Source organism: Pseudomassariella vexata (genome assembly GCF_002105095.1).
Source record: "Pseudomassariella vexata strain CBS 129021 chromosome Unknown BCR38scaffold_5, whole genome shotgun sequence".
Taxonomy (NCBI): Eukaryota; Fungi; Ascomycota; class Sordariomycetes; order Amphisphaeriales; family Pseudomassariaceae; genus Pseudomassariella; species Pseudomassariella vexata.
In genome coordinates this window covers 1,803,416-1,827,339 of record NW_024467960.1, presented here as the reverse complement: position 1 = coordinate 1,827,339, position 23,924 = coordinate 1,803,416, and the positions used below count along the sequence as shown (strand labels likewise).

Here is a 23,924-nt window from a genome sequence, read left to right as displayed (position 1 = left end):
GTGTTCGATGTCTCGTTGCGGTCAGGCCATAATGGGTATCTTGTTTGGACATGGTGGCCATCGGAGTGGTCCCAGCCATCTAGGACTGATTTGCAGTGAGAACCACGAAGGAATCGTCCCAAGCACGCTACGACTGCTCCCTGACCTTCAAAGCGTCTCATGGACGCAGGTACCAATCAGCAACTTGAGAGCACTTGATTTGGATGCCACCTTGTGCGATAATATAGGCAATAGGCCTAGGGATTGCGTCAATATCAGCATTTGTAGTCAAGCGTTTAATGTTAGCATTGGGGTCATTGGAGCACTGATCCCATATATCATACGTAGAACATCCTCTCGAACCCCGGTATCTTCAGATTTTTATTTACTTTACGTATTCTTCCTCTGGTTAGCCGAGTGATGCAATCAGACTGATACCATACTTTTTTTTCCTAATATCTTAATTTACATCTGGGCACTCAAACGTACACCGGGATTGGTCTTTGATAGAAAAGTTCCGTAGTGCCCAGCTACGAGGCTGGTGTTCGTTTCAGGATTGAAGCCAGGATTGAAGCCAAGATCGAGGGTTCTTACTCGGTTGTCCTCTGGAGCGCACATCAGGAGAGACATGAAACATCATCCGAGCATGACTTACAGCCGGCCAGCCAGCCGTCTTGACATTGCGATGATTATTAACCTTTCAGGACATATTCCCGTCATATCCTTCTCATCTGAACTATTCTTGTTTAATGCGTTGTATTGACACTCTCGCTTCGAAACTGTCTGGAAATGAAGCTGTCTCTAGCATTAGTGCTTTATTCAGTGTCACTTACTTCAGGTCAATTATACCAAGCCGACGTGTATTCATGGAGCCCTTTGCGGACAACTGATCAATTTTCAAGCCGACTGAATCATGGAGACGACCTACCCATCGCGAGTTCAAATAGGGTTATCAATGGACAGCATAGACCTCCCTTGGAAGAGGAAGCAACGCGTATCGCGGATTCCTGGAAAGGACCGCATTCATGCGAGGAGAGATACTGTGTGTGGTCAAATACCGGCTTCTCTGGTCAGGGGATGAGTATCGTGACGACGATGGCAAATCACCAACGAGTGGAACGACTGCCCAAGGTAACTGCGAGGCTCGAAGGCGCATCTTCGCATTTCCTCCTCGCAGCAGTGCCAGGAAAAGGACTCGGTCTTATAGCAACGAGAAAGATCCGCCGGGGCGAACGAATCATGGCTGTGCAGCCCGCTATACTTGTTCATCTGAAATTCATTGAAGAGTCCGAACTGGAGGACCAGTACCGCTTACTCGAGTTGGCCGTGAACAAGTTGCCGACAGCGAGAAAAGACAGCTTCATGGCGCAGGCCGGTGATCTCGGCGGCCATCGGATCAGCGACGTCATATTCACCAATTCTTTCCAGATGAGTCTTGGGGAAGAAGACGGCTTCCACTTGGGCAACTTCCCCGAAGTATCCCGCTTCAATCACGACTGCCGGCCCAATGTGGCCTTCTACATTGACAACAACCTGACGCATCACACACACGCCGTACGGGATATCCACCCAGGCGAGGAGCTAAGCATCTCGTATCTGGACTCTTTCCAAGCCAGATCAGTCCGTCAGGAGCGAGCTCGTGCATCGTGGGGGTTTTCCTGCAGTTGCTCGCAGTGCAGTTTATCCAAGACGGAAGCCGATGCCTCAGATGCGCGGTTGTTCTCCATCTACCAGATCGAGAACGAGATATCCGACTTTAGCAACCAGGAGGCATCGCCGGCACTAGTCGAGCGGCTGATCTCGCTGTACCGGGAGGAAAGGCTCGAGTTCAGGATTGCGGGTGCGTACACGATTGCCGCGCTGAAATACAACTTGTTCGGGAAGGCGAAGCTGGCCAAGAAGTATGCGGAGCTGGCGGTCGAAGCTGGCATCATTGAGAATGGGCCGGACGCAGCTGATGTGCGGGCGATGCGGGAGCTGGCAGATGATCCCAAAGGGCATTGGTCTTGGAATCAAAAGCCACGCAGATAATTTGCGTATTGTATAATTGAGTTTTGCTGGCATGATTACAAGATGGTGGCAGTATGTAGCTTATTTATAAGTTAACCATTCCGCAAACTGGTATTATGGGTGCGTCTTACAAGCTGTGAGATTCAAGTCACCAATAATAGTACATTTAGGAGGATTATACTGTGTGAAGCTATCGCTAATCCTATGAATAAGGAAGGAAGGTTGGTATGGAGTTTATTCACCCGCGTTTCAGGGCCGAGAGTAGTCAGGATAGGGTCGGAATACCAATAACAGTGAATGTAGTACCTAGCATAGCAAACTTGAGTAGTTGCTGACGCAAGCATACAAATTCGACTGACAGGTGCCGGTTGTTAATTTCGCAGTGGGAATACCTATCTCACTACGGTAGTCCATAGCGAAATGACTGTCAAAACCCCAGATTACCCCAGATTACCAACCGCAACATTACTACGTGCACACTACGTACCCCTCTATTTCCAAATTTTATCCATTTGCCAATGGCAGGCTATTCGCCAGTATGTTCATTTCAAAGGGGCTATTATTTTCATAAACAGTTTACTACACATACAATAGTAATTATTTAATAAAAGGGTTACTGGATTTTGTACACTCCTACCGTAAACCTACTACCACTTCAGGGAATTTGGAGTTTGGATAGATATTTAGCTATGGCCCCCGTACCTCAGTAAGAAGCTATCAAACTTCAGTCATTGACATCATTTGGAGTTAACATGAGTTTCTCTGGGTTATTTGATATGAGGAGTTGAAAAGGCTCAGAGTCTCGGCATAATTCGATAACCCGATTTTCTGAAACCTTGCTAACCTAAGTAAATTGACGACTGAGCCTCAACATGCATACAGACTCTTGGTACCTCCACTTCAAGTCGTCCAATGGCATAGCCCAGCAATTCCCGCGGAAATATCTTGGCCCCAGTTAGTTGCTAGTTGCTATTTTACACTCCTTACACATATATCTTCTGGGTCGTCCTTGTCGTCGTCGTCATGGGCTACAGGCCGTCCATCGTCCCCGTTGCTCCGTCCTAAAAACCCCACTGGCTTATATACAAGATGGCTGACCTCACTATTCGCAACCTCACCGCTACTCCACTCGAGCTGAAGGTGGTGGAGCGGTTCGAGGGACATCCGGTCTCGAGCAAAGGTACTTCGCAAGGCAACTTCACGAGTAGGATCACGGGTATCTTCAACTCATCATCGGTTGCCCCCCATGTGCAGCCCCAGGGCGACGTCCGGGATCGAAAAGAGGTCATGATCCCCATTGGAAAGTTTGAAACCCGCGAGACCGACATACGCGCAGCGGACCCGGGCCGGGAAGTTCTTAGATTGACCTTCGAGTCCGATGGTCACCGGTACCAAATCGATGCGCCGAGCTCTTCTCCGCGGTGCAGTGTCGCCAAGAAGCTGGACGATGGGCCCAATGAGTACACGTGCGTGTACGTGCAGTCGGGCAGCTGTCTCGCCATCTTCAGCTCCGCCCATCTATCCAGCTGGATGAACCAGCTGCACAGCGATTACCCGCTCACAGCCCTGTCCATTCCAGGAACGCACAACAGCCCAACTTGTCACGTTGCCCTTCCCTCAGTGCGATGCCAGGCCGTCAACGTGCGAGAGCAGCTCGACAACGGCGTGCGTTTCTTCGACATCCGGGTGTCAGTTAACATCGACAACTCGGACCTGAGTCTAGTCCACAGCGCGTTCCCCATCTCACTGACGGGCAACAAGTACTTTCACGATATGCTCAAGGACGTCTACGCCTTCTTGGATGCCAATAAATCCGAGACGCTCATCATGAGTGTCAAGCGGGAGGGCACAGGCAGAGGTACCGATCACCACCTCTCTAAATACCTCAAGGAGCGGTACTGCAACGACGGTACCAAGTGGTTTACCAAATCGTATATTCCTAAACTCGGCGAGGTCCGAGGCAAAATCGTGCTCCTGCGCCGGTACGCCAACGATCCCGTTCTGGACGGCGAAAACGGTGGCACGGGCTTTGGTCTGGATTGCAGCCAGTGGCCTGACAACTGCGCCGACGAGATGACGGGGAGCGGCATCGCGCGCGTCCAGGACTTCTACGACGTGGACCAGAGCCATAATGTGCAGAAGAAGATTGATCTTGTGCGGGGCCATCTGGAGCGCGCCGGTGAGCCGGTATATAATCACCGCGATGCGCCGCCGGAATACAAGCCGTTTTTCGTCAACTTTTTGACGGCAAGCAACTTCTTCAACGCCAATTGTTGGCCTGAGAAGATCGCTGCGAAGGTTAACCCGGCCATTATTGAGTATCTGTGTTTGCGGCATGGCGCGATAGGAAAGGGGCCTGCTGGGCTGGCTATTGGCGATGCGCGGACAGGCATTGTGGTTACGGACTGGGTTGGGCAGGGGGGTGATTGGGATTTGATCAGATGTGTGGTGGGATGGAATGCGAAGTTACAGTTGAAAGCAGTAGTGTGCTTGCGGTAGGGTGTGTGTTTCTAGAGCGGGGGACTACTTGAGAAAAAGATGGCTGGTGGCACAATAGGCAACCACTTTTGGATAACGGCCAAGTTCAGCAAAAGGATTTGGAAAAGGGGTTCTTGGATAGGGTTAAGTTACACGGCCAGAACAAGATTAATTTGGAGTATACAATTAAGACCCCAAGGCGGGTTGACTCTGTCTAGTACGAGAAGGCTATTTTCGGGGAAACCGCTTTTTGTATGTTTTATACAGTGTTACACGGTGCAAAGGGACATTAGGAACACGGACTTCTTATTACCGCTGCTTATGTAGAAATTTGTGTAAGTGGTCTTATATCTGGTAGGCTGTTCGTGTTATAACCTTTCATAGCTCCAGACATGCGACGCTTTCCACCTTCCGCGCACGTCACCCCCTTTCTCACATTACATTTCTCCTTGTGGAGATTCCACGCTGTCGAGCTTGCACCTCGTCTAACGATCCCTAGAGCCGAGTGCCATAGTGGTCCTTCTTCTCCTTGCCCTACTGTGTTTTTATAACCTCATCGCCAGCAGCCACATCATCCCTCCCACTAGCACTATCACACACGCAAGTCAAAGCATAAATCTCGGCGCGGATCTCCCTAGCTCGTCCACCACCATCCACCACAGGAAAACCCGCCTGACCAAGAGCTTCGACGACTCGCTTCGCAATCTGAGAAGGGTTATCACTGGGAGAGGGTACACATGCGACTCAGCTGGGGTGGTTTTTGTAAGGAAGGAGGGAGGCGACAGCTAGAAAATCGCCGCGGAACATTAATTCAGCGATTGAATCGTCCGAAGGGTTCATATACGAAGAAATGTATGTGTCGTTATCCTGGATCGGCTCGACTTGTGATTGCGTCGTCATGGTTGGGCGATCAGTCAGTCCAACCGCCAACCTATTCCAGTCTCTCTCGCAAGCCTCTTCTCTGTGCTACCCCTCAGCAATCTTCAGGTAGAAGCTTTTTGGGGGATAGTAGTCAAGTTATAGCCCTCAGATTTCTAGTATCATTCTGGGCATGGTTGGTGTTGGTGGATACGACTCATGCGAGATACGAATCTGAAGGCAACCGAATTGGCATAAGACAATATGCGAACACGATGATCTCATCAACATTAGATAATTGTAGAGAAGATGAAGCTATAAGCAAAGGAAATAAAAATCAAGTTTCACATATCACTACGAGTAAGTTTGAAACGAGTAGCCCAGTCAGTCACCTCGTAACAGCGAGATCTAATTCATATATTGAATAAAGCCCCCAAAATACCCGAGCTTGCGAAGAGCTCGGCCTGTCGTATTTTGCTGACGTAGGTATGTAGTGCCCAGGTCCGCAGACTTCTGTGTCAGTCAAGCCAGTCTAGCCAGTCTCTGATCTTCAGTGTATAAATCGGGTTCCAGGGCCCCAGAATACCTGAGTACAACACGAGATAAGTATAGTTAAATTCACCTCTGGCTGCAATGCCCGTATGTGGGCCGGTGACATCAAAGCTTGACAGAGTGAGCTGCAGGTATTCTGGATTAGTCGTCGTCCGACTTATTTTTGGCTCAATGTGGCATCTTGTCTCGAACTCGCGAGCAATGCAAGTTTGCCGCATTACGGATTACAATGCACCAACGTTTCGCATTCTTACACCCACACACCGCAAGTCCCAGACGTGGAAAGCAGGGTTGAGTCCTAGGGACGACTTTCGTCCTCCTAAGACATGCCGTTTTTCTGCCAACCTTTTCAGCTATGCCTAGCTCTTACATGCAAAGAACATCAAGGTACCGGCTTGAACAACCATGCCTGACCAACCAGTTATACCCCATTTTATACAGCAACAGTGTCTCGGTGTTGATTATAATACACGCTTGTTTCGCCCTAGTCTAGTTGATCGTCAATCATCTTCTATATCGTCATCGCTCAACACCAGTCCATGAACTGGAAGCGCCGCCACAGTTTCGTCGTTCTTCAGCTGAATACCCGGACGTTTCTTTCGCGGTGAAGCCTCCTCAGTAGGCTTGTCAGTAGCCCACGCTTCGCCAGTGGCACCATTGGCTTCATCGCCCTCGGCAGCCTCCTCGTCGGCAGCTCCGTTGATACCGGAAAACGAAACAATCTTCTCGATTTCTTTAAGTCGCATGTTGTTGGCGGAGGACTTCCGCTGCCGGGCGATGTGTGCCATATACGGCAATCGCTCGAGCAACATCTCTCTGCGTGCTGAGCTTCCCAGGGATAGTAAAGGCGCCGCCGGAGTCTGCCCGTGATCGAGGTCCTTCCGTTGGCTATTGGGCCTTTGTAATGATGCCTGCTTACTGATCCAGTCCCCAACGTTGGTAGACTTGGGTTTCCGAAAGGCCAATGCACCATCGGTGAGATTATGAGAAGCCTCGTCTCCCTTCAACAGCTTTGTGGACCAATGATCGACGACACTTTCCAACTCCTCCTTTTCCCTCCACAATTTGAGACTCATTGGGTAGAACATCTTGTAAGCATCCCCACCACCTCTATGCGATGTCGTCCCGATCCTTTTCACAGGATTTGGCAGAGAGAAAAGCAGACCCCTAGTTGCCACTTCGAAGGTAATCTCATCTTGCCGTAACACATGGCTTCCCGAGTCCCTTTCTGAGAAGCCCCCTGCCCCGAAATTTCGTCCTCCAAAAAACGCATCGGATGACGGACAGAGCAAGTCGCTTTCCGAAAGGTACTCGATACATTCGTTCATATAATCAATAGAAGACGAAGGGTCTGCCGGCCCAGTTGACTCGCACGAGAGGACGTAATTCTCATGAAGGGATGAAATAAAGGTATGCGTATCGGTACCTGTCTCATCGATGAGACTCTCAACTGAAACTTGAGATCGATGTGGCCGTGAAAGATGGGCCATGTAGCTGGGCAGAACCTCAGCTCTGCCTTCTGGGGTGTGACTCGGTAAAGACACCTCGTCTCGCTTGTTGTATACAACTTTGCCGACCGAGTGAAATATGCCCAGACTCGCTTCTCGTCGCGAGACAAGCTCTAGACTGTCCGTTTCCCCTTTCGTCAAAGAGATCCCGTCCTTAACCCCTTTCTTAAGCTTTGTGAATGCCACTTTAGATCCCCAATCCGCATCGGCATCACCTTTGAGACAAAGGAATTCTAGTGATGAGACTGCGCTTCTAATATCACCTATTTCGCCCAATCGCTTGAGCACCTGTGGGCCTGGTGTTCGTCTTCGGCCAGATTTGCGTGCTTCCTTCTGGACTATCAGCTCGAGGGCACTAGCGAGAAACGTCGGTGCTATTGCATTGAACTCAATCATGCACACACCGGGATGCCGAGTTATCTCGGGGCCAAGCAGACGGTGGGCCGTAAAGCTGTCTGCAGAGGCCGATGTAGTTGTGAGAAGTGTCTCCGATATTACCATCACTACAGGCGTGATAGGGCCTTTGGAGAATTGCTGACCGGAGTTTGCCAGGGAAGGCGTGTTGGTAGCCAAATATTGCATGACCGTGTTTCGAAACGATTGCAATGCGGTTGAAGATCTCGTGAAGGTGTTCGGGAACTCTTCGATTAGAATGATCTTTCGCAAACTGTCTTTACTCGGTTCGTTGGCGGGTTTCGTCACGACTGGGACTTCCAAGTCTGTGTCCAGCTGGCCAAACTTGCCGCCTCTGCCCAGGAACTCTTCGAATTGGGCGGAAACTGATTGATAGCCAAGATTGGCACCAAGCGATCCTGTAGGATTTCTCCATTCGAGCAGCTCGCAGCGCATATCTTTGGCTAGAAGACGCAGGGTAGTCGTTTTACCCGTCCCAGCAGCACCTTTCAGTATCAACAAGCGTTGCCGCATCCTCCTTGCCATGGCATCCTCGAGCCATCTTCGAACATCTGCAACTTTCTTCTTATGTACTGCCAGCTCGTCCAGGTTCAATGGACCAAATCGTTCCGACCACGGTCTTTGTTCATCATCTTGAGCTGGATCCCGTGTTGGCCGAGAAGGCTTCAGGAACCTCTGACCTCCTACATTAACCGTTGCCGTTCCATTCTGACCTCCATCTTTGAAGCGCTTCCGTGCAATGCTGCTGACTCGGCTAGCAGTCGCAGCCCTATGCTCTCCTATGGTGTCTTCGTCGGAAATCGGATCGCTTGTTATATCGTCCAACTTAGTCGGCGAGACGTTTGGGGCACGCTCTGCCTGCTTTGAGAATAGTGTCCTGAGATCGGCCGTCTTTCCCTTCTCCTCAACCTTGACCTTCCTCGGCGCCCTGGTCTTTGGCTTTTCCGGGCTTGTGCTGGTGGTCTTATATCCATTTCTACTCGCGCCGTTTGCTTTCAATTGCAAAGGCTGGGTACTCGGCTTTCGTGGCTGGCTGGCCGGCGCGGATGGCCTTGGGAGTTTCCTCGTGGCCGGGCTTGGTGATGCGGACGCAACTCGAGATGTGTCTTGCTGTTCTGGGGAGGAGAACAAGAAATTGCAGAGGGTGTTTGCCTGAGGCTTCGGTTCCGCTTCATCTTCCGAGTGTATAACGTTGCGCTTCCGGCGCTTCGCAGGCGGAGCCATTGCGAGTGAGCAAAAAAACGGCGAGACTTCATCGGCTGGGTTGAGGGCGACGTGCGGCTCGAGGACAAAGATTACGAATTGAATACTTCCACAGTTCAATCAAGCGCCAACATAGAAAAAGAATCGAACTTTAGAGTCATGATATGCGAAGAGAATTACGCCATTTAAGGGTTTTGTGTTACACAACAAAGATGCAGGTGTTGGGGCGAGATGAAGGCAGCTACGACGTTGGAGTTGCGAATCGCGGGTGCGGTTGCCCACGGGTGGCGCGTCCTGGGCCGCCGCGCTCTCATGTGACTAACATTCGACTTTCAATTAACCCGTAGGTTTCTTTACATTAATTACAAACCTTCGGCCGTCTTGTTCCTTGTTTTCTAAAATTCAACGATCTTCCGTATTCAAACCCGTAACCTAAAATTCATCATCTAGTGTAATATCCTCATTCTGCTACAATTCCATGTTGTCGCCGTAAAGTAGCCTCCGCGTTTAGGTGGGTGTTAATGATCAACCCAAATTGATCATCAGAAGCACCTGCTCGTATTTATAATTTAGGTATAGCCAAACTTCATCATGTAACGAAGTGTTCACAAATTATACTACATATAGTGCTTCACTGGATAACTTCGCGAAATTGACCAGTTCAACGTGGTGAACCATGTTGATTCATAAGTCGCCCTACCCCTTTCCTGAGGATGCTCGAACTCTAAAGAACAACGATCGCAACCATAACCCTTGATGAGTCCCACCTGCTCTTCTTAATTATCGACTTTGTTTTGCTTCGTTCTCGTCGGATCAATGCGCCCAGCCCTCAAAGTCATCAACAAATCGCACTGCGGCTGCCAGATAACGTTCGTGAACATCGCCCCAGGTCCTGGCCGCCTCCTTCATTGCTCGCACCGCTGTGAAATGTAAGCATCAACATATTGCCGTCCCTACGATTGTCAACTTACCTTTGACAAAATGGGAATCCGTGTTCCATGGTCCATTGATAGCCTTGTCCTCGACGTAGTTCCACTGTTTCCCTGCAGCATCTCCAACGTAGTCGGGGTCGATTTTTGGTCGCATCTCCGCAATGTAAACCGCAAGTGTTAACAGCCACCATTCGCGTACTAGGCTAATGTGGAATTTTGATGGAATTAAAGGGAGGAGTATCCTGACGGCGTGACTTGTCGTAAGAACATGGCATATGAAGAAATTGTAGGAATGTGTTCCTGGGCGCACAGAAGCAACGAGTAGGGCGACTGCCGCCTCCTGCGAATCCTGGAATTGTTTCACAGGATCATCGAGAGTCCAAGCATTCCAGTACTCCATCACGAGTTCTTCATGCTTCTCAAACAGAGGTTCGATGTTGGTAAACCCGGGTTCCTTGAAGAGCCCATCGAAGCGGCTGTCGGTGGCTATCTTACCGAATAGCTCCAGTGGGTTCGTGGACTTGAACGAAGAAGGCTTCGTGTAAGACGGATCGTCTAGATACTTGTGGAAGAAGTTGTACTGTGTGGCCGCCAATCCGAGTCCCTCTATTGCCACCTCACGGTTGTCCATCTCGAAAGCATACCCCAAATGGATCAGGGGATGACCAACTATTGACTGTTAGCACAACCCGATGAGTATATGAGGAACACATACGTCCACCGATGAGACCGTTCACCAAAGGCTCATCGCCATGGAACATAAACTCGTCAACCAATGCCTTCCAGTTGTAGTTGTGGTTCATGACCAAACAGTCCTCGAAGAAATCGACGTATGCCCGTTGATAGTGCTTGTCACCGAGGAAGTCTCTCCAGTCGTTTTGTGTAACCTCGGCCGGCGACGGCACCCACGGCTCGAGGAATTTTGCTTGTACATCATATATATTGTGCAATTGCTTCTCGTCCGCCCCGAGTAAGTACGCCGAAGAAAGAGCATGAGGCAAATGGTTCTCAAATTGCAAGTTGTGATAGATGATGGAGTGGTTGACGTGGTTGGCCCTTAGCAGGTGCTTGAGGGTCCTCGGGCGTTTCTCTGGTGCAGTCTCCACATTGTGAATCTCAACAGGTGGGATGTTGATGGATCGGGGTTTCTCCTTGTCGGGAACAAACCTGCCGACGATTGGGATGTATGATAATACCGAAGTCATCTTGAATTATCGTGAGCGCTCTCTCTCTGATCAACTGAGGACTCAGACGATGTAGTTATACGTTGAGGAATAGTGCGCTTAGATGATGCCTTCCCCGACGCAGATATTGAAGTTCCTCAATGTTTGAGTGGGGCAGTCTATGATGCAAAATGCGGGAGCGCTAGCCGTAAAAGGCATGGGTCATTGAGGTCACTGGCAGCTTCCCATAAAGTTCGCGGTCTCTCTTTCCGCACCTTCTACTTCACCTTGCGAATTGGACCCGGGCAGCCCAGATACTTTGAGAAACTGACTTCGGCCTTCACTAATAAAATCGTCCTACTCATCACCAAGCGCGATAATCATGGCTATTCTTATTTATGCCGAGCTTCTGTCAAATATTCGACAAGTTTCGATAGGATGCTCCCTACCGTCTCCTGCTGATGCCAACACTGCAGCGAGAATATCAGCAGATGGTTCATGCCTTTTGGTTCGTCACCACGGTAATGAAGCATCACTGAGACTTCCAGGACGAGTCGCGGCGCCCTCGACGCTACCACTCGCAAGCAGTAAAGCCACAAGCCTTTCGTGGCGGTTGCCTCTCGCGTTATCTTATACCACCAATGTGCCCTGGTCTGTGGATTCACAGGCTATTCCTTGGTGTGCGCAAGATCTGGAACCAGAGGGTTCCGTATGTTGTCGAGCATGCCAGACTACAGTCATCTTGCTGGGAACGGTTAAGATCTGGAAGGATCTTCCAAGTGAGAACTGGGCCGAGATGATGGAGTTCTGGCACTGTCACAAGCCACATAATCATGGCCATCACGACGACAAAAGTCTGTCTACAAGAGGCTACGGCGCCAACTCACAGATTTCTGGACAGGCTGGCGTGGGCTTCGTCGACATAACCACTTTTCTATTTGCCAAAGCGGATTGTTTAGGCTCCAGCGTAAGTGCGATCTTCGTTTCATATTTTCCCTTTTCTGCTTGTTGGGTATATAGAAGGTGGCCAAACCTGTGTCAACGCATTTCAGTGGCGTGGTCATCGATACCAATACCCTAGATTGATCTATGTCTTCCACCTCGGACCTCAGGTGTCGAACCCTGGTTACCAGCCATGGGATTGATATCTGTGAGTCTGTAAGACGCCTCGGACTTTCACTGAGACTTTCTCTGGACGTGAAAATCTTGGGATTTGCCGGAGGTACATTTGCCGGTTGAATGGAAACTGCGTATGTAACATGTTCAAATCAGAATCAACACATATATCACCACGTAGTCCATTTCCATGCCCCTCGAGTTTTAGTACACTGTAGTCTGCTGTATCGATGCTGATTCTAACCCATCAGCTTACACGGTCGTCACAATCGACAAAATTGGGACTTATTCTCGCCGATGGACAAGACTCAAACCTCGGTGACGAGCCCAATGGCTCAACGGTTCAGAGTCAATCTCTATACTGCAGTAACTGCCAAAGTGAGATAGGCGTTACCAAAGAGCAAACTACCATCTCGCTCTTCAAGTGGCAACTAGCTATTGGCAACCCGGCAAACTCAGGTCCACGCACACAGCCGACTCTAGCCAACTGTGTCAGTTCTATACTTCTGGCCACACTCGCCCGGTCCGGCTGTTCCAAGTCAATAATGATGCCCTTGGCCGCAACTACTGGGACGAGTTTCCAGCAAGGTCAAATCGGCCAGCCGAGCGGGCTTCTCCATATATGGCTTTTCAATGGCAACATCACATTCTCAGCAACAAAAGGGGATGACAGTCGACTGGCCTGTCCAGCCGTCAAGGTGTTGTACCGCATGGTCGAACAGGACGAGGCTAATAAGATGCTGGATAGCATGTCATCAGTTGTCCAGGACATTACGCTTCCCAGCAGTGCAATTGACGATCTGTTTGAACTTCTGAAGCAGAGTAACGAGTATCTTCCGCCGAACGACAGGAATTTCAAGGAGTGGACAGTTGGATTGTTGAAGAAATGGGACGGTGACGGTGGATGAGCAGCGGTACCCTGATACTTTCAGATTTGGCCAAATAGAATTGGTAACACAAGAGCGGCAGCGGAAGCTTGTCGCACGTTGTGGAGGAGACAAAAATCCAGAGAATGAGCTTCTAGGCCATTTTAAGTAAGGAGCCAACGTCGCCCCGAAACAAGGCTTCGAAGCCTGAGTTCCTCTACTGTGAATCAAGCAATGTAATGTTCACAAGAGATAGATCATAGACGAGTTTTGTAACATACAAAGCACTACAACAAAAGAGAATCCGTGACTGCTTCTCTGAAAGCTCTCTTTTGACTAATGCACAGGGTGTTAAAGACACGGGTGGATGACAAAGTGACTATCTCTGCTTCCTGGGACGAATTCGCTAAACCACCGTCTATTGAGGCTTGGAGATGATTCCTATTATTGCTTTAGTACTTGTCAAGAAACCAATTTGAACCATAGACTTACTCTCAACGTCGGCAACGCTTTGCTGGAGAATCTGCTGCAGAACCTTGGGGTTCTCCAGCTCCTTTGTAACCTTGGCAATGATGTTCTCGGCCAGTTCCTTCTGTTGACGTTGCTTGACCTGGCTCTCATATCGCACCCATGAATCCAATACGGACTTGGCCTCAGCAGCCAACGCAGTCTTCTGCTCGAGCTCGTAGGCCTGGGCCTCAAGCTGCGCGGTTTCCTATAAACGCAATCAGCGTTGCCCGCCGTGTTTCAAGTGACTTTTTCTCTCAGCGTACCTTGGAGACCTCGAAAAGAACCTTGGTGGTCTCAATGACACCACCCATCTGCTCGACATTCTCAATCCGGTCCTTGACGGCCTGGGTGTGGTCGGCGCGGGCGGCGTTCAAGATGTTCTTGATTTTCTCATTCTGTGCCTGGGCCCACTCCGAGTACATAGGACCACCGTACTTGATCAACGCACCCCAGACGCTGAGCAGGCAGAAGGCGACAACTGTCTCCTCGTTGATGACCAGATACTCATTGCTGATACCGTAGATGGACAGAGCGGTGGCCGAGGACATGATGGCGGTCTTAGAGACGAGCGAGCTGCCCGGCAGCGAGTCGATGATGGATTGCGCCTTGTTCTTGGGGTCGGTGGGCACGTTGGAGTTGTATCGGTTCGCGCTGATGGACGACAAGGCCGGCAACGCTCGTTGAGAGACAGCCGGTCGGAGGCGCGCGGCCCCTAGGAGTTTGTGAGCTGCGATCAACCCAATTGACGCCTGCGTGTAGGGAATCGGACATATATACTTACCAAGCGCACTTCTAGCCAAGCGGGAGGCCATTGTGAGATGAGAGGTGATGTGGTTTTGAGGTTTGAAGTTTGCAGCTCGGCACTGAGGCTATTTTCGGATCCGCAATGATCCAAAGCTTTTGGAGTGGATGCCGACTTCCTTCGACTGGAATCACGTGGCTCCAATTTTGGAGGAAGCGACGTCTGAGTTGGGCTCTGCCGGCTTTTAACAGCTGTCGCTAGAAGCTGACCCATAATTAAACTTCAGAAGCTCTGCCGCGCTGACAGCCTTGCAGCTCCCATCTCTAGCCGGGTAAAATTTTCTGGAAATTCAATACCAGAAACATCCAACGACCATCGACCGATTTGCCGAAGGCATAAACAATCACGATGCCTGGAAAAGTTCCCGACAGCTCCTTGAAGCGGAAGCGCTCCAAAAGCGAGGAAAAGGCTAAGAAACGAGCCAAGTCAGAAAGCAGCGACGAGGGAGATGCACATGCCAACATCCTGCTGCTCGAGAACGACATATTAGAGTCCAGGAAGAACTACAATAATATAACAGCACTCCTGGAGATCGCAAAAAAGAAGGACGATTCCGAATCGGCGTTGATCGCGACAATATCACTATGCAGAGTCTTCTTGCGACTACTAGCATCAAGTAGCTTGACGAGGAACAGCGGCCAGTCAGAGAAGGAGATTGTGGTTATAAATTGGCTCAAAGGCAGACTTGGAGAATATAAACAAGTTATCCTCGCTGCGTTATGTCAGGATGAGACAGCAACAACAGGTTTGACACTGGCTATGCGCATCTTGAAAGCCGAGGGCCAATACCTGAGCAACAAGGAGGAATATACCTTTCCCAAGGTATTCTTGAAGGATATAGTGGATGTGCTCATTCTCAATGGCTCAGAAGACATGCGCCAAGAGTTTTGCGAAAAGTTCGTGGGCGAGTTTCGTGATGTTCGCTTCTATACATTCAAGGCACTCAAGTACGTACAACTTTGCTCCAAGATTCAAACGGTACACCATCTAATCTAGCTTAGAGAAATTCTCTCAAATGAGGACCATGGCAGCTGTAAAGAGAGTCTCTTCGACAACGCGTTTGATATTCTCTCATTCTTTGAAGATGTACCAGCCAAAAATGAGGACTTGGGCGGATACTACCTGGATGCGCCAAAGAAGAAGAACCACCCGGTGGTATCACTCAGCCAACACCAGAGACGAGGACAGGAAGCTTGGCTTGCTCTCTTGGGTCTTGGGCCAAATCGAGACCAAAGGAAGAAGGTGCTTGGCATCATGACAACGTCCATCGCACCTTGGTTCACAAAACCAGAGCTTCTTGCCGACTTTTTGACCGACTCGTACGACTCCGGGGGAACCGTGTCGTTGCTCGCTCTTTCCGGTGTCTACTATCTCATACAGCACAGAAACTTGGACTACCCTTCATTCTACCGAAAGCTATATTCGTTGCTGGATGCCGACATTCTCCACTCCAAACACAGATCAAAATTTCTGAGACTCTTGGAAACTTTCCTGGCCTCAACTCATTTGCCGGCGGCCCTTGTCGCCAGCTTCGTCAAGAAGATATCCAGACTGTGTTTGAATGCGCCACCAGCGGCAATAGTCGCCGTGATTCCGTGGATCTACAATGTGTTCAAGAGTCACCCACAGTGCACATTCATGATTCATCGTGTACCGCGAACACCAGAAGATAAGGCATTGATAGAGACAGAGGGGCTTGCTGACCCTTTCATCGCCGACGAGCAAGACCCCATGGAGACACAAGCTATTGATAGCTGCTTGTGGGAGGTGGTCCAGCTTCAGTCGCACTACCACCCGAATGTTGCGACTATCGCGAAAATCATATCGGAGCAATTCACGAAGCAGTCGTACAACATGGAAGATTTCCTGGACCATTCATATAGCAGTGTAAGCCAGATTTGCCGATGTTTTATATTTAAGATCTTTGAGTCACTAACCACTGTTTGTAGCTCCTCGACGCGGAGCTCTCGAAGCACGTCAAGAAAGCGCCAGTGGTGGAGTTTATGATACCGAAGAGAATCTTTTTGCCTCAAGATTCAGAATCTGGAGTTGAAGCCAATCTCCTCACCAAGCTCTGGGATTTCAATTAATCAGGTCACAACCCATAGCCCCTGCCAGAAAGCTGTGCTCCGGCATGCTCTGTCGTGAGCTTCTATCGTAACTCATGTGACACCTTGCAAAATGCAGAAGACGAATTGCAAATCTTCCAAACAGACATGACTTCATTCCTTCTAGGCCTATCCCATCTGCAAGTCCGCTAGCCATCGTGTGGCCGCTTTTCCCAGATAACGTATTTTCTATGATGTTCACAGGGAGATCCAACAACCACCACGGATCTTTTCCTCCTACGCCCGGGTTTTCTTTTCTCCGTGTGCCTACCTAATCACTGGATATTTCCGGCATCCGGACGTTCGGGTTTCACAATCAGGGAAGATCCCGAGTCGACTCACCACTGTGGCCAGACGAAAAGTGAGCTGTCAAGCGTTACCAAGAGCTCTCGGATTTGATGATCTGTTTCGGTACTTTACCCGCAGTCCGACCCATCCGCAGTCCAGCCGGGTCCTTCAAGTGGCAGCGCTGCGTCGACCGCTAATCCTGCCAGACGGGAAGAGGCGGTACCCGTAGTCAAAATGTTCCTGATTGCTCCTATGATACCGTGGAAGGTTCTCGCACTGGGAACGAGAATGCAAGGTGCGGATGCGAACAGCTCTTGCATTCTCCACGGCCTCCCTTATTGCTGGTCCAGCCTTTGGACACCAAACTTCACATACGTAAATACACTGAAGAGACTATTTTCGAGGTTGAGGTTGCGCAAGAGTGTGTTTCAGAAACCTGAGGGTCTTCCACAACGACTGGCTATAATTGAAGGAAATGGTATCAATCACGAAGATCGGATCTGTTAGTTTCATGGACCATATCTGTAGGAAAGAGTAATGTGCAGGGGGTTGTGCTACACCGCCATAAGAGGCTGGAGCTCCTCGACAGCAAACACCGGTTTCGGCAAGTTCAGCCAGGTAGCTATGTCCGAAGTGCCGGCTGGTGAATGAGAATGGAAAGCAGGACGATAGCGAGCAGTCCATTTGAGCAAACATCGCGACAGAGTACGAACGCTATCCATGAGTTCTTTGGTTCAGTACGTGGTGTCACACGCGATTGGTCGATTACGCCTGGTACCTTACTCACGCGCTAGCTCTGCACCGGATGTGAGCACACGATCTCGACTCTACAAGCAATGCCCTGGCTGTTCTGATGGCGAGGCGATGATGTCTTCCACGAGATGATCGTGTGCCAGCAGTGGTGGCCGCCAAGGCCGCCTCGGATAAAGTGCTGTGGGCTGCAAAAGTCAGAATAGTTACGTTAATCTCACAGGGAGCCCTTAATCACGAAGCTGGCATTCTACCGCGTGGCCAGGCACTTGGGCAACGATTGTTATTTTGTATCGACTGTTTGTGGTGTGTCTGGGGCCGTGGAAGAATGTTGGCGATAGAATCCAAGAGCTACATGCTCACCGCCTATCGAGTGTCCCTTGTCGCCTGGGCCCTGTTCCTGCGACGGATCCCATTTCCGTTCCAATTATGCCACTGAAATCCAACTTGCCGATGATAAAGATCTCTCTCTCTCTCTCTTGGGCTCCTGAGCCGTCAGATCATACCAGAACGGGGCGTGATCTTGTGTGACCTGGTCGCATAAAAGCCGGCCCGATGGTCACATCGTTCAGGTGTTCATGCCCAACGTGGGCTCAACCACAGTTGACTGGCTCCCGACGTCGAAGCTCTATTGGTACCTGTGGGTGACTTTTCTGATTGGGGTCCCTCCCACAAGCATAACACCCACGACTTATCCCTCTTGGGGTCACTCGCAGAGTTGAGTTGTTCATGAACCGGTAGATGCGTCACTAGACCACGGTTTGGCGTCGTCTCCCTGGTTCGAGACGAAGACCTGACCAAGTCCCACCTTGATGCTCTCTACGAGCGTGGATTGATCAATGATGGTAATCGCGGAAGTTGTAAGGCATAACCACGCCTGTCACGGTCTGTTACGACAGGCCGCCAAGTTTGCGCATTCAGATCCAATCATCCGATCAGGGCGAGCCACATCGGTTACAGTTCCATTTCATCTGACGCGCTTCATCCCACGCGTTCTCACACCAGGCTGAAGCTGGAAACTACAGCCCGACTGCATTCTACTGCCTTGCATGAGTGTGCATTCTTTTTTTCCCCGATTGGCAAACAACTCACCGTGCGGTGAAAGATTTTGCCTGCTCTGAATGTAGCGCAGCTCGGATGAAACTCGACACTTCCTGTTGACATCGGCGCGCCTAATAGTCGGCCTTCGTCATGGACATACAATTTTACGACACGATGGGCCTCATACAGAGGGGGCGCTGGATTGCCGCATCAGTGATGCCGCCGTTTAGGCCGGACCTCATCACCCGGTGACTGTCTCGTTTGGCAGCTCAAACCTACGCCATACCATTTGAGGCCCAGCACTCATCCTTTGCGTCATTTCGCCCCTTCCTTCACCAAAAAAAGACTTCAGCCCATCCCATCTACGCTATCAATGCGGCAATGCGGCGGGTTGGTCGTGCCTTGGTTATTACTCATAATTTGGCGGTGTCTACAAGGACCAGAGGTGTAAATCCAGGCTTCAAGTTGGGATGACCTTGATACCTGCTATCTCTGAATTCTTCGATCCGCTATTCCAGAAATTTTACGCCAAACCCAGGCAAGCCCATCAAAAGCCCGCTCGCCCGCTGTCAGGATGAGCCTATTTTGCTCAATCGGATCCTGGCCGCCACCTGTGCACATTTCGTTGAGGCTCCATGTTTGCACGTCAACCTCGCGCCAGTCGCCAAGCTTGGGAGGTGGATATTGCCTTCCTCCCCAACGCATGTCGACGGTGTGAGAGGAACTAGACGTTAAGTAAGAGGATTTTGACTTTAAATATCTCGACGACTCGACAAACACAAGACCTCACCGTCTTTTATGAGACGAATGATGAAGCCACGGACCAGCGGGGCGATGGAGTTGATGGAGTTGATGGAGACGAGCCATGAATCTTTGGGCCTAGCAGGGTTTGGAAGATCCTACTCCAGTCTCCCGGTCTCGGTTGTTACATATCTGACAAGTGACATTTCCGTGTCCCGAACGAGATTCACACCAGATCGCCCAAGTGTGGAGTTGAAGAACGAAGCATGCTGCACATTGATTGATAGTACTGTGCGTTTCATGCACTACCCAAAATGATATCAAATAGCGTTGATGCGTTAAGCAGGCAGATGCAGCGAATGCGAAACAAGGTGCTTACTCGGTCATCGTCACCTTGGGATAATGAACACCGACAACACCGACACCACGGACGGCGGAACAGCCTCGAAACATCCAGGGCTCCCGTCGGTGTAGTTCAGAACCATAGATAATGCTGAGGTGATGCTCCGAGCCATTGGGAATCATATCCGCGACAAGGTGGCTATGATATCAGAAGACTGATCACGTCGGCCCAATTTCCCAACTCAGTGAAAATCATATCATACCTAGGTACGGAGTATACAAAAAGAAGACTTGAAGTCCAAAAGCCATGTCATGTGACACCCTTTGCGGTGTACACTTGCACACGCGAGTCAGGGCGTTACGGCGCTGAGTGGTAGAATTAGCTGTTGCCAGACCGAACCGGGAAAGCTTCCGGAAGATTTCAAACTTTGGCCCCATTTCTAAGAACCGGGAGAATACAATCTCCCTTTCCAACGTCACGTTCGGAACCAAACACGATCATCGCGTTAATTCGCACCGGTGACAGTCACCCCAATCACATTTCGACCCAAAGGTGTTATATCCAGAATGATGCCGGCACAGCCTGATGGCGTCGAAGAGATAGACAGATTGTCTGTCCGTATCGATCGATTGCGCTTCGCGCCCCTGCTCCGTCCGGCCTGGTGTTCTGTCTTTGCAGTGCGAATTGTTGATGACCAGTGCCTAGCAATTGTCAAGTGCACCCCACCAGGTGCTGAGCAATAGGAATCCTGAGATGCCTTCTAGTGGCTGTTAGTGGGTGGGAAATAGTGCTCGTGGGCGCTTTTGGGAGTGATGGTCCTTAGGCGCGCTCCCAAAGGAACTTAGGTATCAATTGCTCGTTGATGCCCAACCTCGGCAGGGCTGTCGCGACTATTATGTACGAAGCTATGTACTCGCTCCTTCCCCCCAACCGTTGCTTTTTCGTTGCTTGGCCTATTGGCCTTGCACTCTTTTGGCAGCTCGGTACTTTCCTGCTACCCCAGACCGTCCGTGTAGCGGTGCTCGTGTTTGGCTCCGTCCAGTCGCGTGCCCTCAAGGTGGTTCATGGCTAGGGCGTGCACTGCCAAAGGGGTGGTTTTACTGTCTGCCCTACTGTCGCAGGGCCGGTCCGGCTGCACTTGGCCAACAGGTATCCAATCCCTGGCCTGAGCTCGACTTGTGCACTTCCCGCTCGCTTCAACCTCCGGGGTTTCTTTTAAGTACAATTGTACCTCCTCTCGTAGGGTATGGCGGTGCAAGTTACCAAGTAGAGCTCCTACGTTTCTCACGGTCCATGCCTCTGCCGTTTCTCCCAACGGGTTGGGTTGGCAAGGACCCGTTTACGTTTGACCGCGGAGAGCGCACCAGTGTCCTTCTCTCTTGGCTCGTCTAGAGTCCAGTATGCAAACCGGGGAGCCTGTTTTTGGCATTTTGGTAGCATAGTCGACCTGCCACACCAGATATGGTCATACCCACGTCTTCCTCCCACACCATCTACCCACCCGCCATGCCAAGTACAAGCACTTCCGTTCGTCGGTTTCTGGTCTTGCGGACTCTGCTTCCCCACTAGAGAGCCATGGCAGTATTCTCGTACTTTGTACCCCGATTCCGTAACCTCTAGATCGAATCTGGGAGTCAGAAAACCTGACCTTGCTCTGACCTGATCATATCGCTCTGTTTAAGTACGAGTCTGTTCCTCCAGCCCACCAACCCACCAGAGCAGCAACAAGCAGCATCCGCCCCCATCATAAAGAGGGCAACAACTTAGCATCACCATTGTTGTGATTGTCGAACATTCAGCGCGAACTTCAATTTCACATAACCATCATTTTCCTCTGCCCGCGTTGGTTTTTTAACAGAACCCGGCCAGAGCTCAGAGTACTATACCCTGATCTACATACAAGAAGCACGAACCGAAGAGAGTGAGTCTGAACCCGCTTTTTCCCACCTTCTCTTTTAAATCTTCCGACTTCCCGCTCTCCCCGCCAGAGTTACCAGCCTCTTATCACGGAACCTTATCCCGTCTTCTGAGACTTGCCCATCCCATTGTGTCTCTTTTCGCAGACAACTTGAACCCGTTCAGAGCAAAGTCGACGTATTGCGTGACTGCCAGAATTTCGCAAACACTCTGACGAGCTCAATTTGAATAGCCCAACACTGCGTCTTTGCTGTTGGTTTTATTTTTCACACAACCCCTCGCATACTCACTCATCCAACTCGCGAACCCACTGTCGGTTCTCCCACACACCGCTAGAGCCCACTAACACGACAATATAGATCAATCCTGATCTCTTCGAAGACACCCGCCAGTTCCAGTCCCACTCTCTATCAACATCCCACAGAAAGACCAGCAATGGTGGCGCAATACCAGATGCCGGCTTACTATAGGTCTAGCCCGCTCACCGTTGACACCTCTCATGCGCAAAAATATTTCGAAGAAGAAGACAACGGCATCCTTGACGACAACATTTTGGATCACAGCACCATAGACTCAGGACTGGAAATGTCACCGCCCATGGCCAACAGCCGCAGGGATTCGTTTGCTGTCTCATCCTCGTTATTCTCGCCCAAGACGGAAGACTGGCAGTCGGTCGACATGCAATCCGTACCCTCAAACAACCCCTTTCTGGAACCTCACCACCAGCACCACCACAACAACAACAGCAACAACAACCCATTCACACGTGTTGATCAGTCACAAGCATACGGCGCGCAAGGACAATGGTCTCTGGGTCAGGCTTCCGGCACATGCACTCCCCTGCAACAGTACGACGCCCTCTCTGCTGAGTACGACAACGCCTCTCTCTTCCAGCGCCCTCTGCCCATGCAAACCCCCTTCAGCAACCCCGGAAACCAGGTGGCACTCTTCCCAGCCGTTGGATCCCAAAACCACTCGATACCCACATCGCCGCAGAAGGACTGGATGGGTCAAGACATGAAGAACCAGTCCATGGCCAAGCGGATGCGTCCTGGGAGCCCCACGATTCGGTCTCATAATGAGCTCCGGCGCGGCGACGGCATCAGGAAAAAGAACGCCAGGTTCGATATTCCGGCCGAACGGAATCTCAGCAACATTGACCACCTGATTGCCCAATCGACGGATGAGCAGGAGATCAAGGAGCTCAAGCAGCAGAAACGTCTTCTGCGCAATCGACAGGCCGCTCTTGACTCAAGGCAAAGGAAGAAGATGCACACGGAACGCCTCGAGGATGAGAAGAAGCATTACACGGTCGTCATCAGCGGCATGGAGGAAGAAATTGCCGACCTCAACTTGAAGCTCGAGCAAATGTTCCGTGAGAAGGAGTTCTACCAAAACCAGGTGGAGAATCTGAGAATGGAGAAGGAAGACCTGATCGCAAATCACACCATCGAGACGGGCGAGTTGCGCAAGAAAGTCAGCGTGCTCACCGACCATGTCCAGAGACTCGAGAGTGCGCCCATGGCCAACAACAACGGCTTCTCCAACTCGTTCAATGAGATGGAGGGCATGACCATGGACGCGCCGTGGGATAACATGGGTTTCATGGGTGACTTCCAGATGGAACAAGACGACAAGCAGGAGGTGCAGATCGTCCCGACCAAGAAGCAAGAGGTCAATCTGCCTTCCGAAGTCGACAAACCGTCCACTCAGGGTGGGCTTCTCTTTATGCTGTTCCTCGTCGGCGCCTTCGTCCTTTCGAACCGGTCGCCATCGACCCCGAGTATCCCGCGCGTGTCTGAGGATGTGCGAGAGGCCTCAGCTACCCTCCTCGAGAACATCTTCAAGGATGCCGGTGTTGCCCAAAACCCCGAGAATGTCATGGGCCCTGCCGCTCCTCAACCCTCTGGAGCCAACTGGGCCTCGGCATCGTCGGTCAACATGCACGGCGTCGCTCCGTCCATGCTAGGCCATCTCAGCGACTCTCTGACCCAGCCGACGCAAGAGCAGTCCAATGAGCAACTCTTCTCTCTCACCGCCGCGCAATACAACGGAGTCAATTCGCAGGAGTTCCTTCAGAACCCGCCCACGCGTTCAACAAGCCAGGGCCGTCGGAATCTCGCCGACGCCCTCGCCTCTATGCGCAATAACGACAAACAATCCGCGGCCGAAGTATACACCAGATCACTACTCTGGGATCAGATCCCGGGCGACGTTGTCAGGAACTTCGCCAAGATGGTGGCCGATGCCAACTCGCACCACGGCGCCGATTCGAATTCCTGATGAAGATACGAGAATATGATGTCATTTGAAATTTACTTCATTGTTTCGGTTCCTATTCATAC

At 50.8% G+C, this 23,924-nt stretch overlaps 7 protein-coding genes across 7 annotated transcripts; 5 read left to right on the top strand and 2 right to left on the bottom strand.

Moving 5' to 3' along the window:
* Nucleotides 1-31: 31 nt before the first annotated feature.
* Nucleotides 32-2,060, top strand: BCR38DRAFT_473569 (uncharacterized protein; the record flags this gene model as incomplete). The annotated part of the gene is made up of 2 exons (XM_040862943.1): nucleotides 32-213; nucleotides 882-2,060. 2 exons carry the CDS (start codon nucleotides 32-34, stop codon nucleotides 2,008-2,010), a joined length of 1,311 nt encoding a protein of 436 aa, XP_040717262.1. The 3' UTR covers nucleotides 2,011-2,060.
* A 668-nt stretch (nucleotides 2,061-2,728) lies between these two features.
* Nucleotides 2,729-4,864, top strand: BCR38DRAFT_465224 (phosphatidylinositol-specific phospholipase C). The gene is made up of 2 exons (XM_040862696.1): nucleotides 2,729-4,802; nucleotides 4,852-4,864. The coding sequence occupies exon 1, from the start codon at nucleotides 3,079-3,081 to the stop codon at nucleotides 4,486-4,488; it is 1,410 nt and encodes a 469-aa protein (XP_040717261.1). The 5' UTR covers nucleotides 2,729-3,078; the 3' UTR covers nucleotides 4,489-4,802; nucleotides 4,852-4,864.
* Nucleotides 4,865-6,377: 1,513 nt separating this feature from the next.
* BCR38DRAFT_456883 (uncharacterized protein) lies at nucleotides 6,378-11,139 on the bottom strand (the record flags this gene model as incomplete). The annotated part of the gene is made up of 6 exons (XM_040861972.1): nucleotides 6,378-8,482; nucleotides 8,513-9,058; nucleotides 9,206-9,296; nucleotides 9,855-9,922; nucleotides 9,974-10,603; nucleotides 10,650-11,139. The coding sequence occupies 6 exons, from the start codon at nucleotides 11,137-11,139 to the stop codon at nucleotides 6,378-6,380; spliced, it is 3,930 nt and encodes a 1,309-aa protein (XP_040717260.1).
* A 340-nt stretch (nucleotides 11,140-11,479) lies between these two features.
* Nucleotides 11,480-13,121, top strand: BCR38DRAFT_408249 (ubiquitin-conjugating enzyme E2-binding protein; the record flags this gene model as incomplete). The annotated part of the gene is made up of 2 exons (XM_040858247.1): nucleotides 11,480-12,064; nucleotides 12,465-13,121. 2 exons carry the CDS (start codon nucleotides 11,480-11,482, stop codon nucleotides 13,119-13,121), a joined length of 1,242 nt encoding a protein of 413 aa, XP_040717259.1.
* Nucleotides 13,122-13,497: 376 nt separating this feature from the next.
* BCR38DRAFT_456881 (ATP synthase subunit 4 mitochondrial precursor) lies at nucleotides 13,498-14,401 on the bottom strand (the record flags this gene model as incomplete). Its single annotated transcript, XM_040861971.1, has 4 exons — nucleotides 13,498-13,520; nucleotides 13,572-13,794; nucleotides 13,853-14,301; nucleotides 14,371-14,401. The coding sequence occupies 4 exons, from the start codon at nucleotides 14,399-14,401 to the stop codon at nucleotides 13,498-13,500; spliced, it is 726 nt and encodes a 241-aa protein (XP_040717258.1).
* Nucleotides 14,402-14,739: 338 nt separating this feature from the next.
* Nucleotides 14,740-16,481, top strand: BCR38DRAFT_340506 (nucleolar complex protein; the record flags this gene model as incomplete). The annotated part of the gene is made up of 3 exons (XM_040855795.1): nucleotides 14,740-15,338; nucleotides 15,393-16,278; nucleotides 16,341-16,481. The coding sequence occupies 3 exons, from the start codon at nucleotides 14,740-14,742 to the stop codon at nucleotides 16,479-16,481; spliced, it is 1,626 nt and encodes a 541-aa protein (XP_040717257.1).
* A 5,533-nt stretch (nucleotides 16,482-22,014) lies between these two features.
* Nucleotides 22,015-23,862, top strand: BCR38DRAFT_456879 (bZIP transcription factor; the record flags this gene model as incomplete). Its single annotated transcript, XM_040861970.1, has 1 exon — nucleotides 22,015-23,862. The coding sequence occupies one exon, from the start codon at nucleotides 22,015-22,017 to the stop codon at nucleotides 23,860-23,862; it is 1,848 nt and encodes a 615-aa protein (XP_040717256.1).
* Between the last annotated feature and the right edge of the window lie 62 nt (nucleotides 23,863-23,924).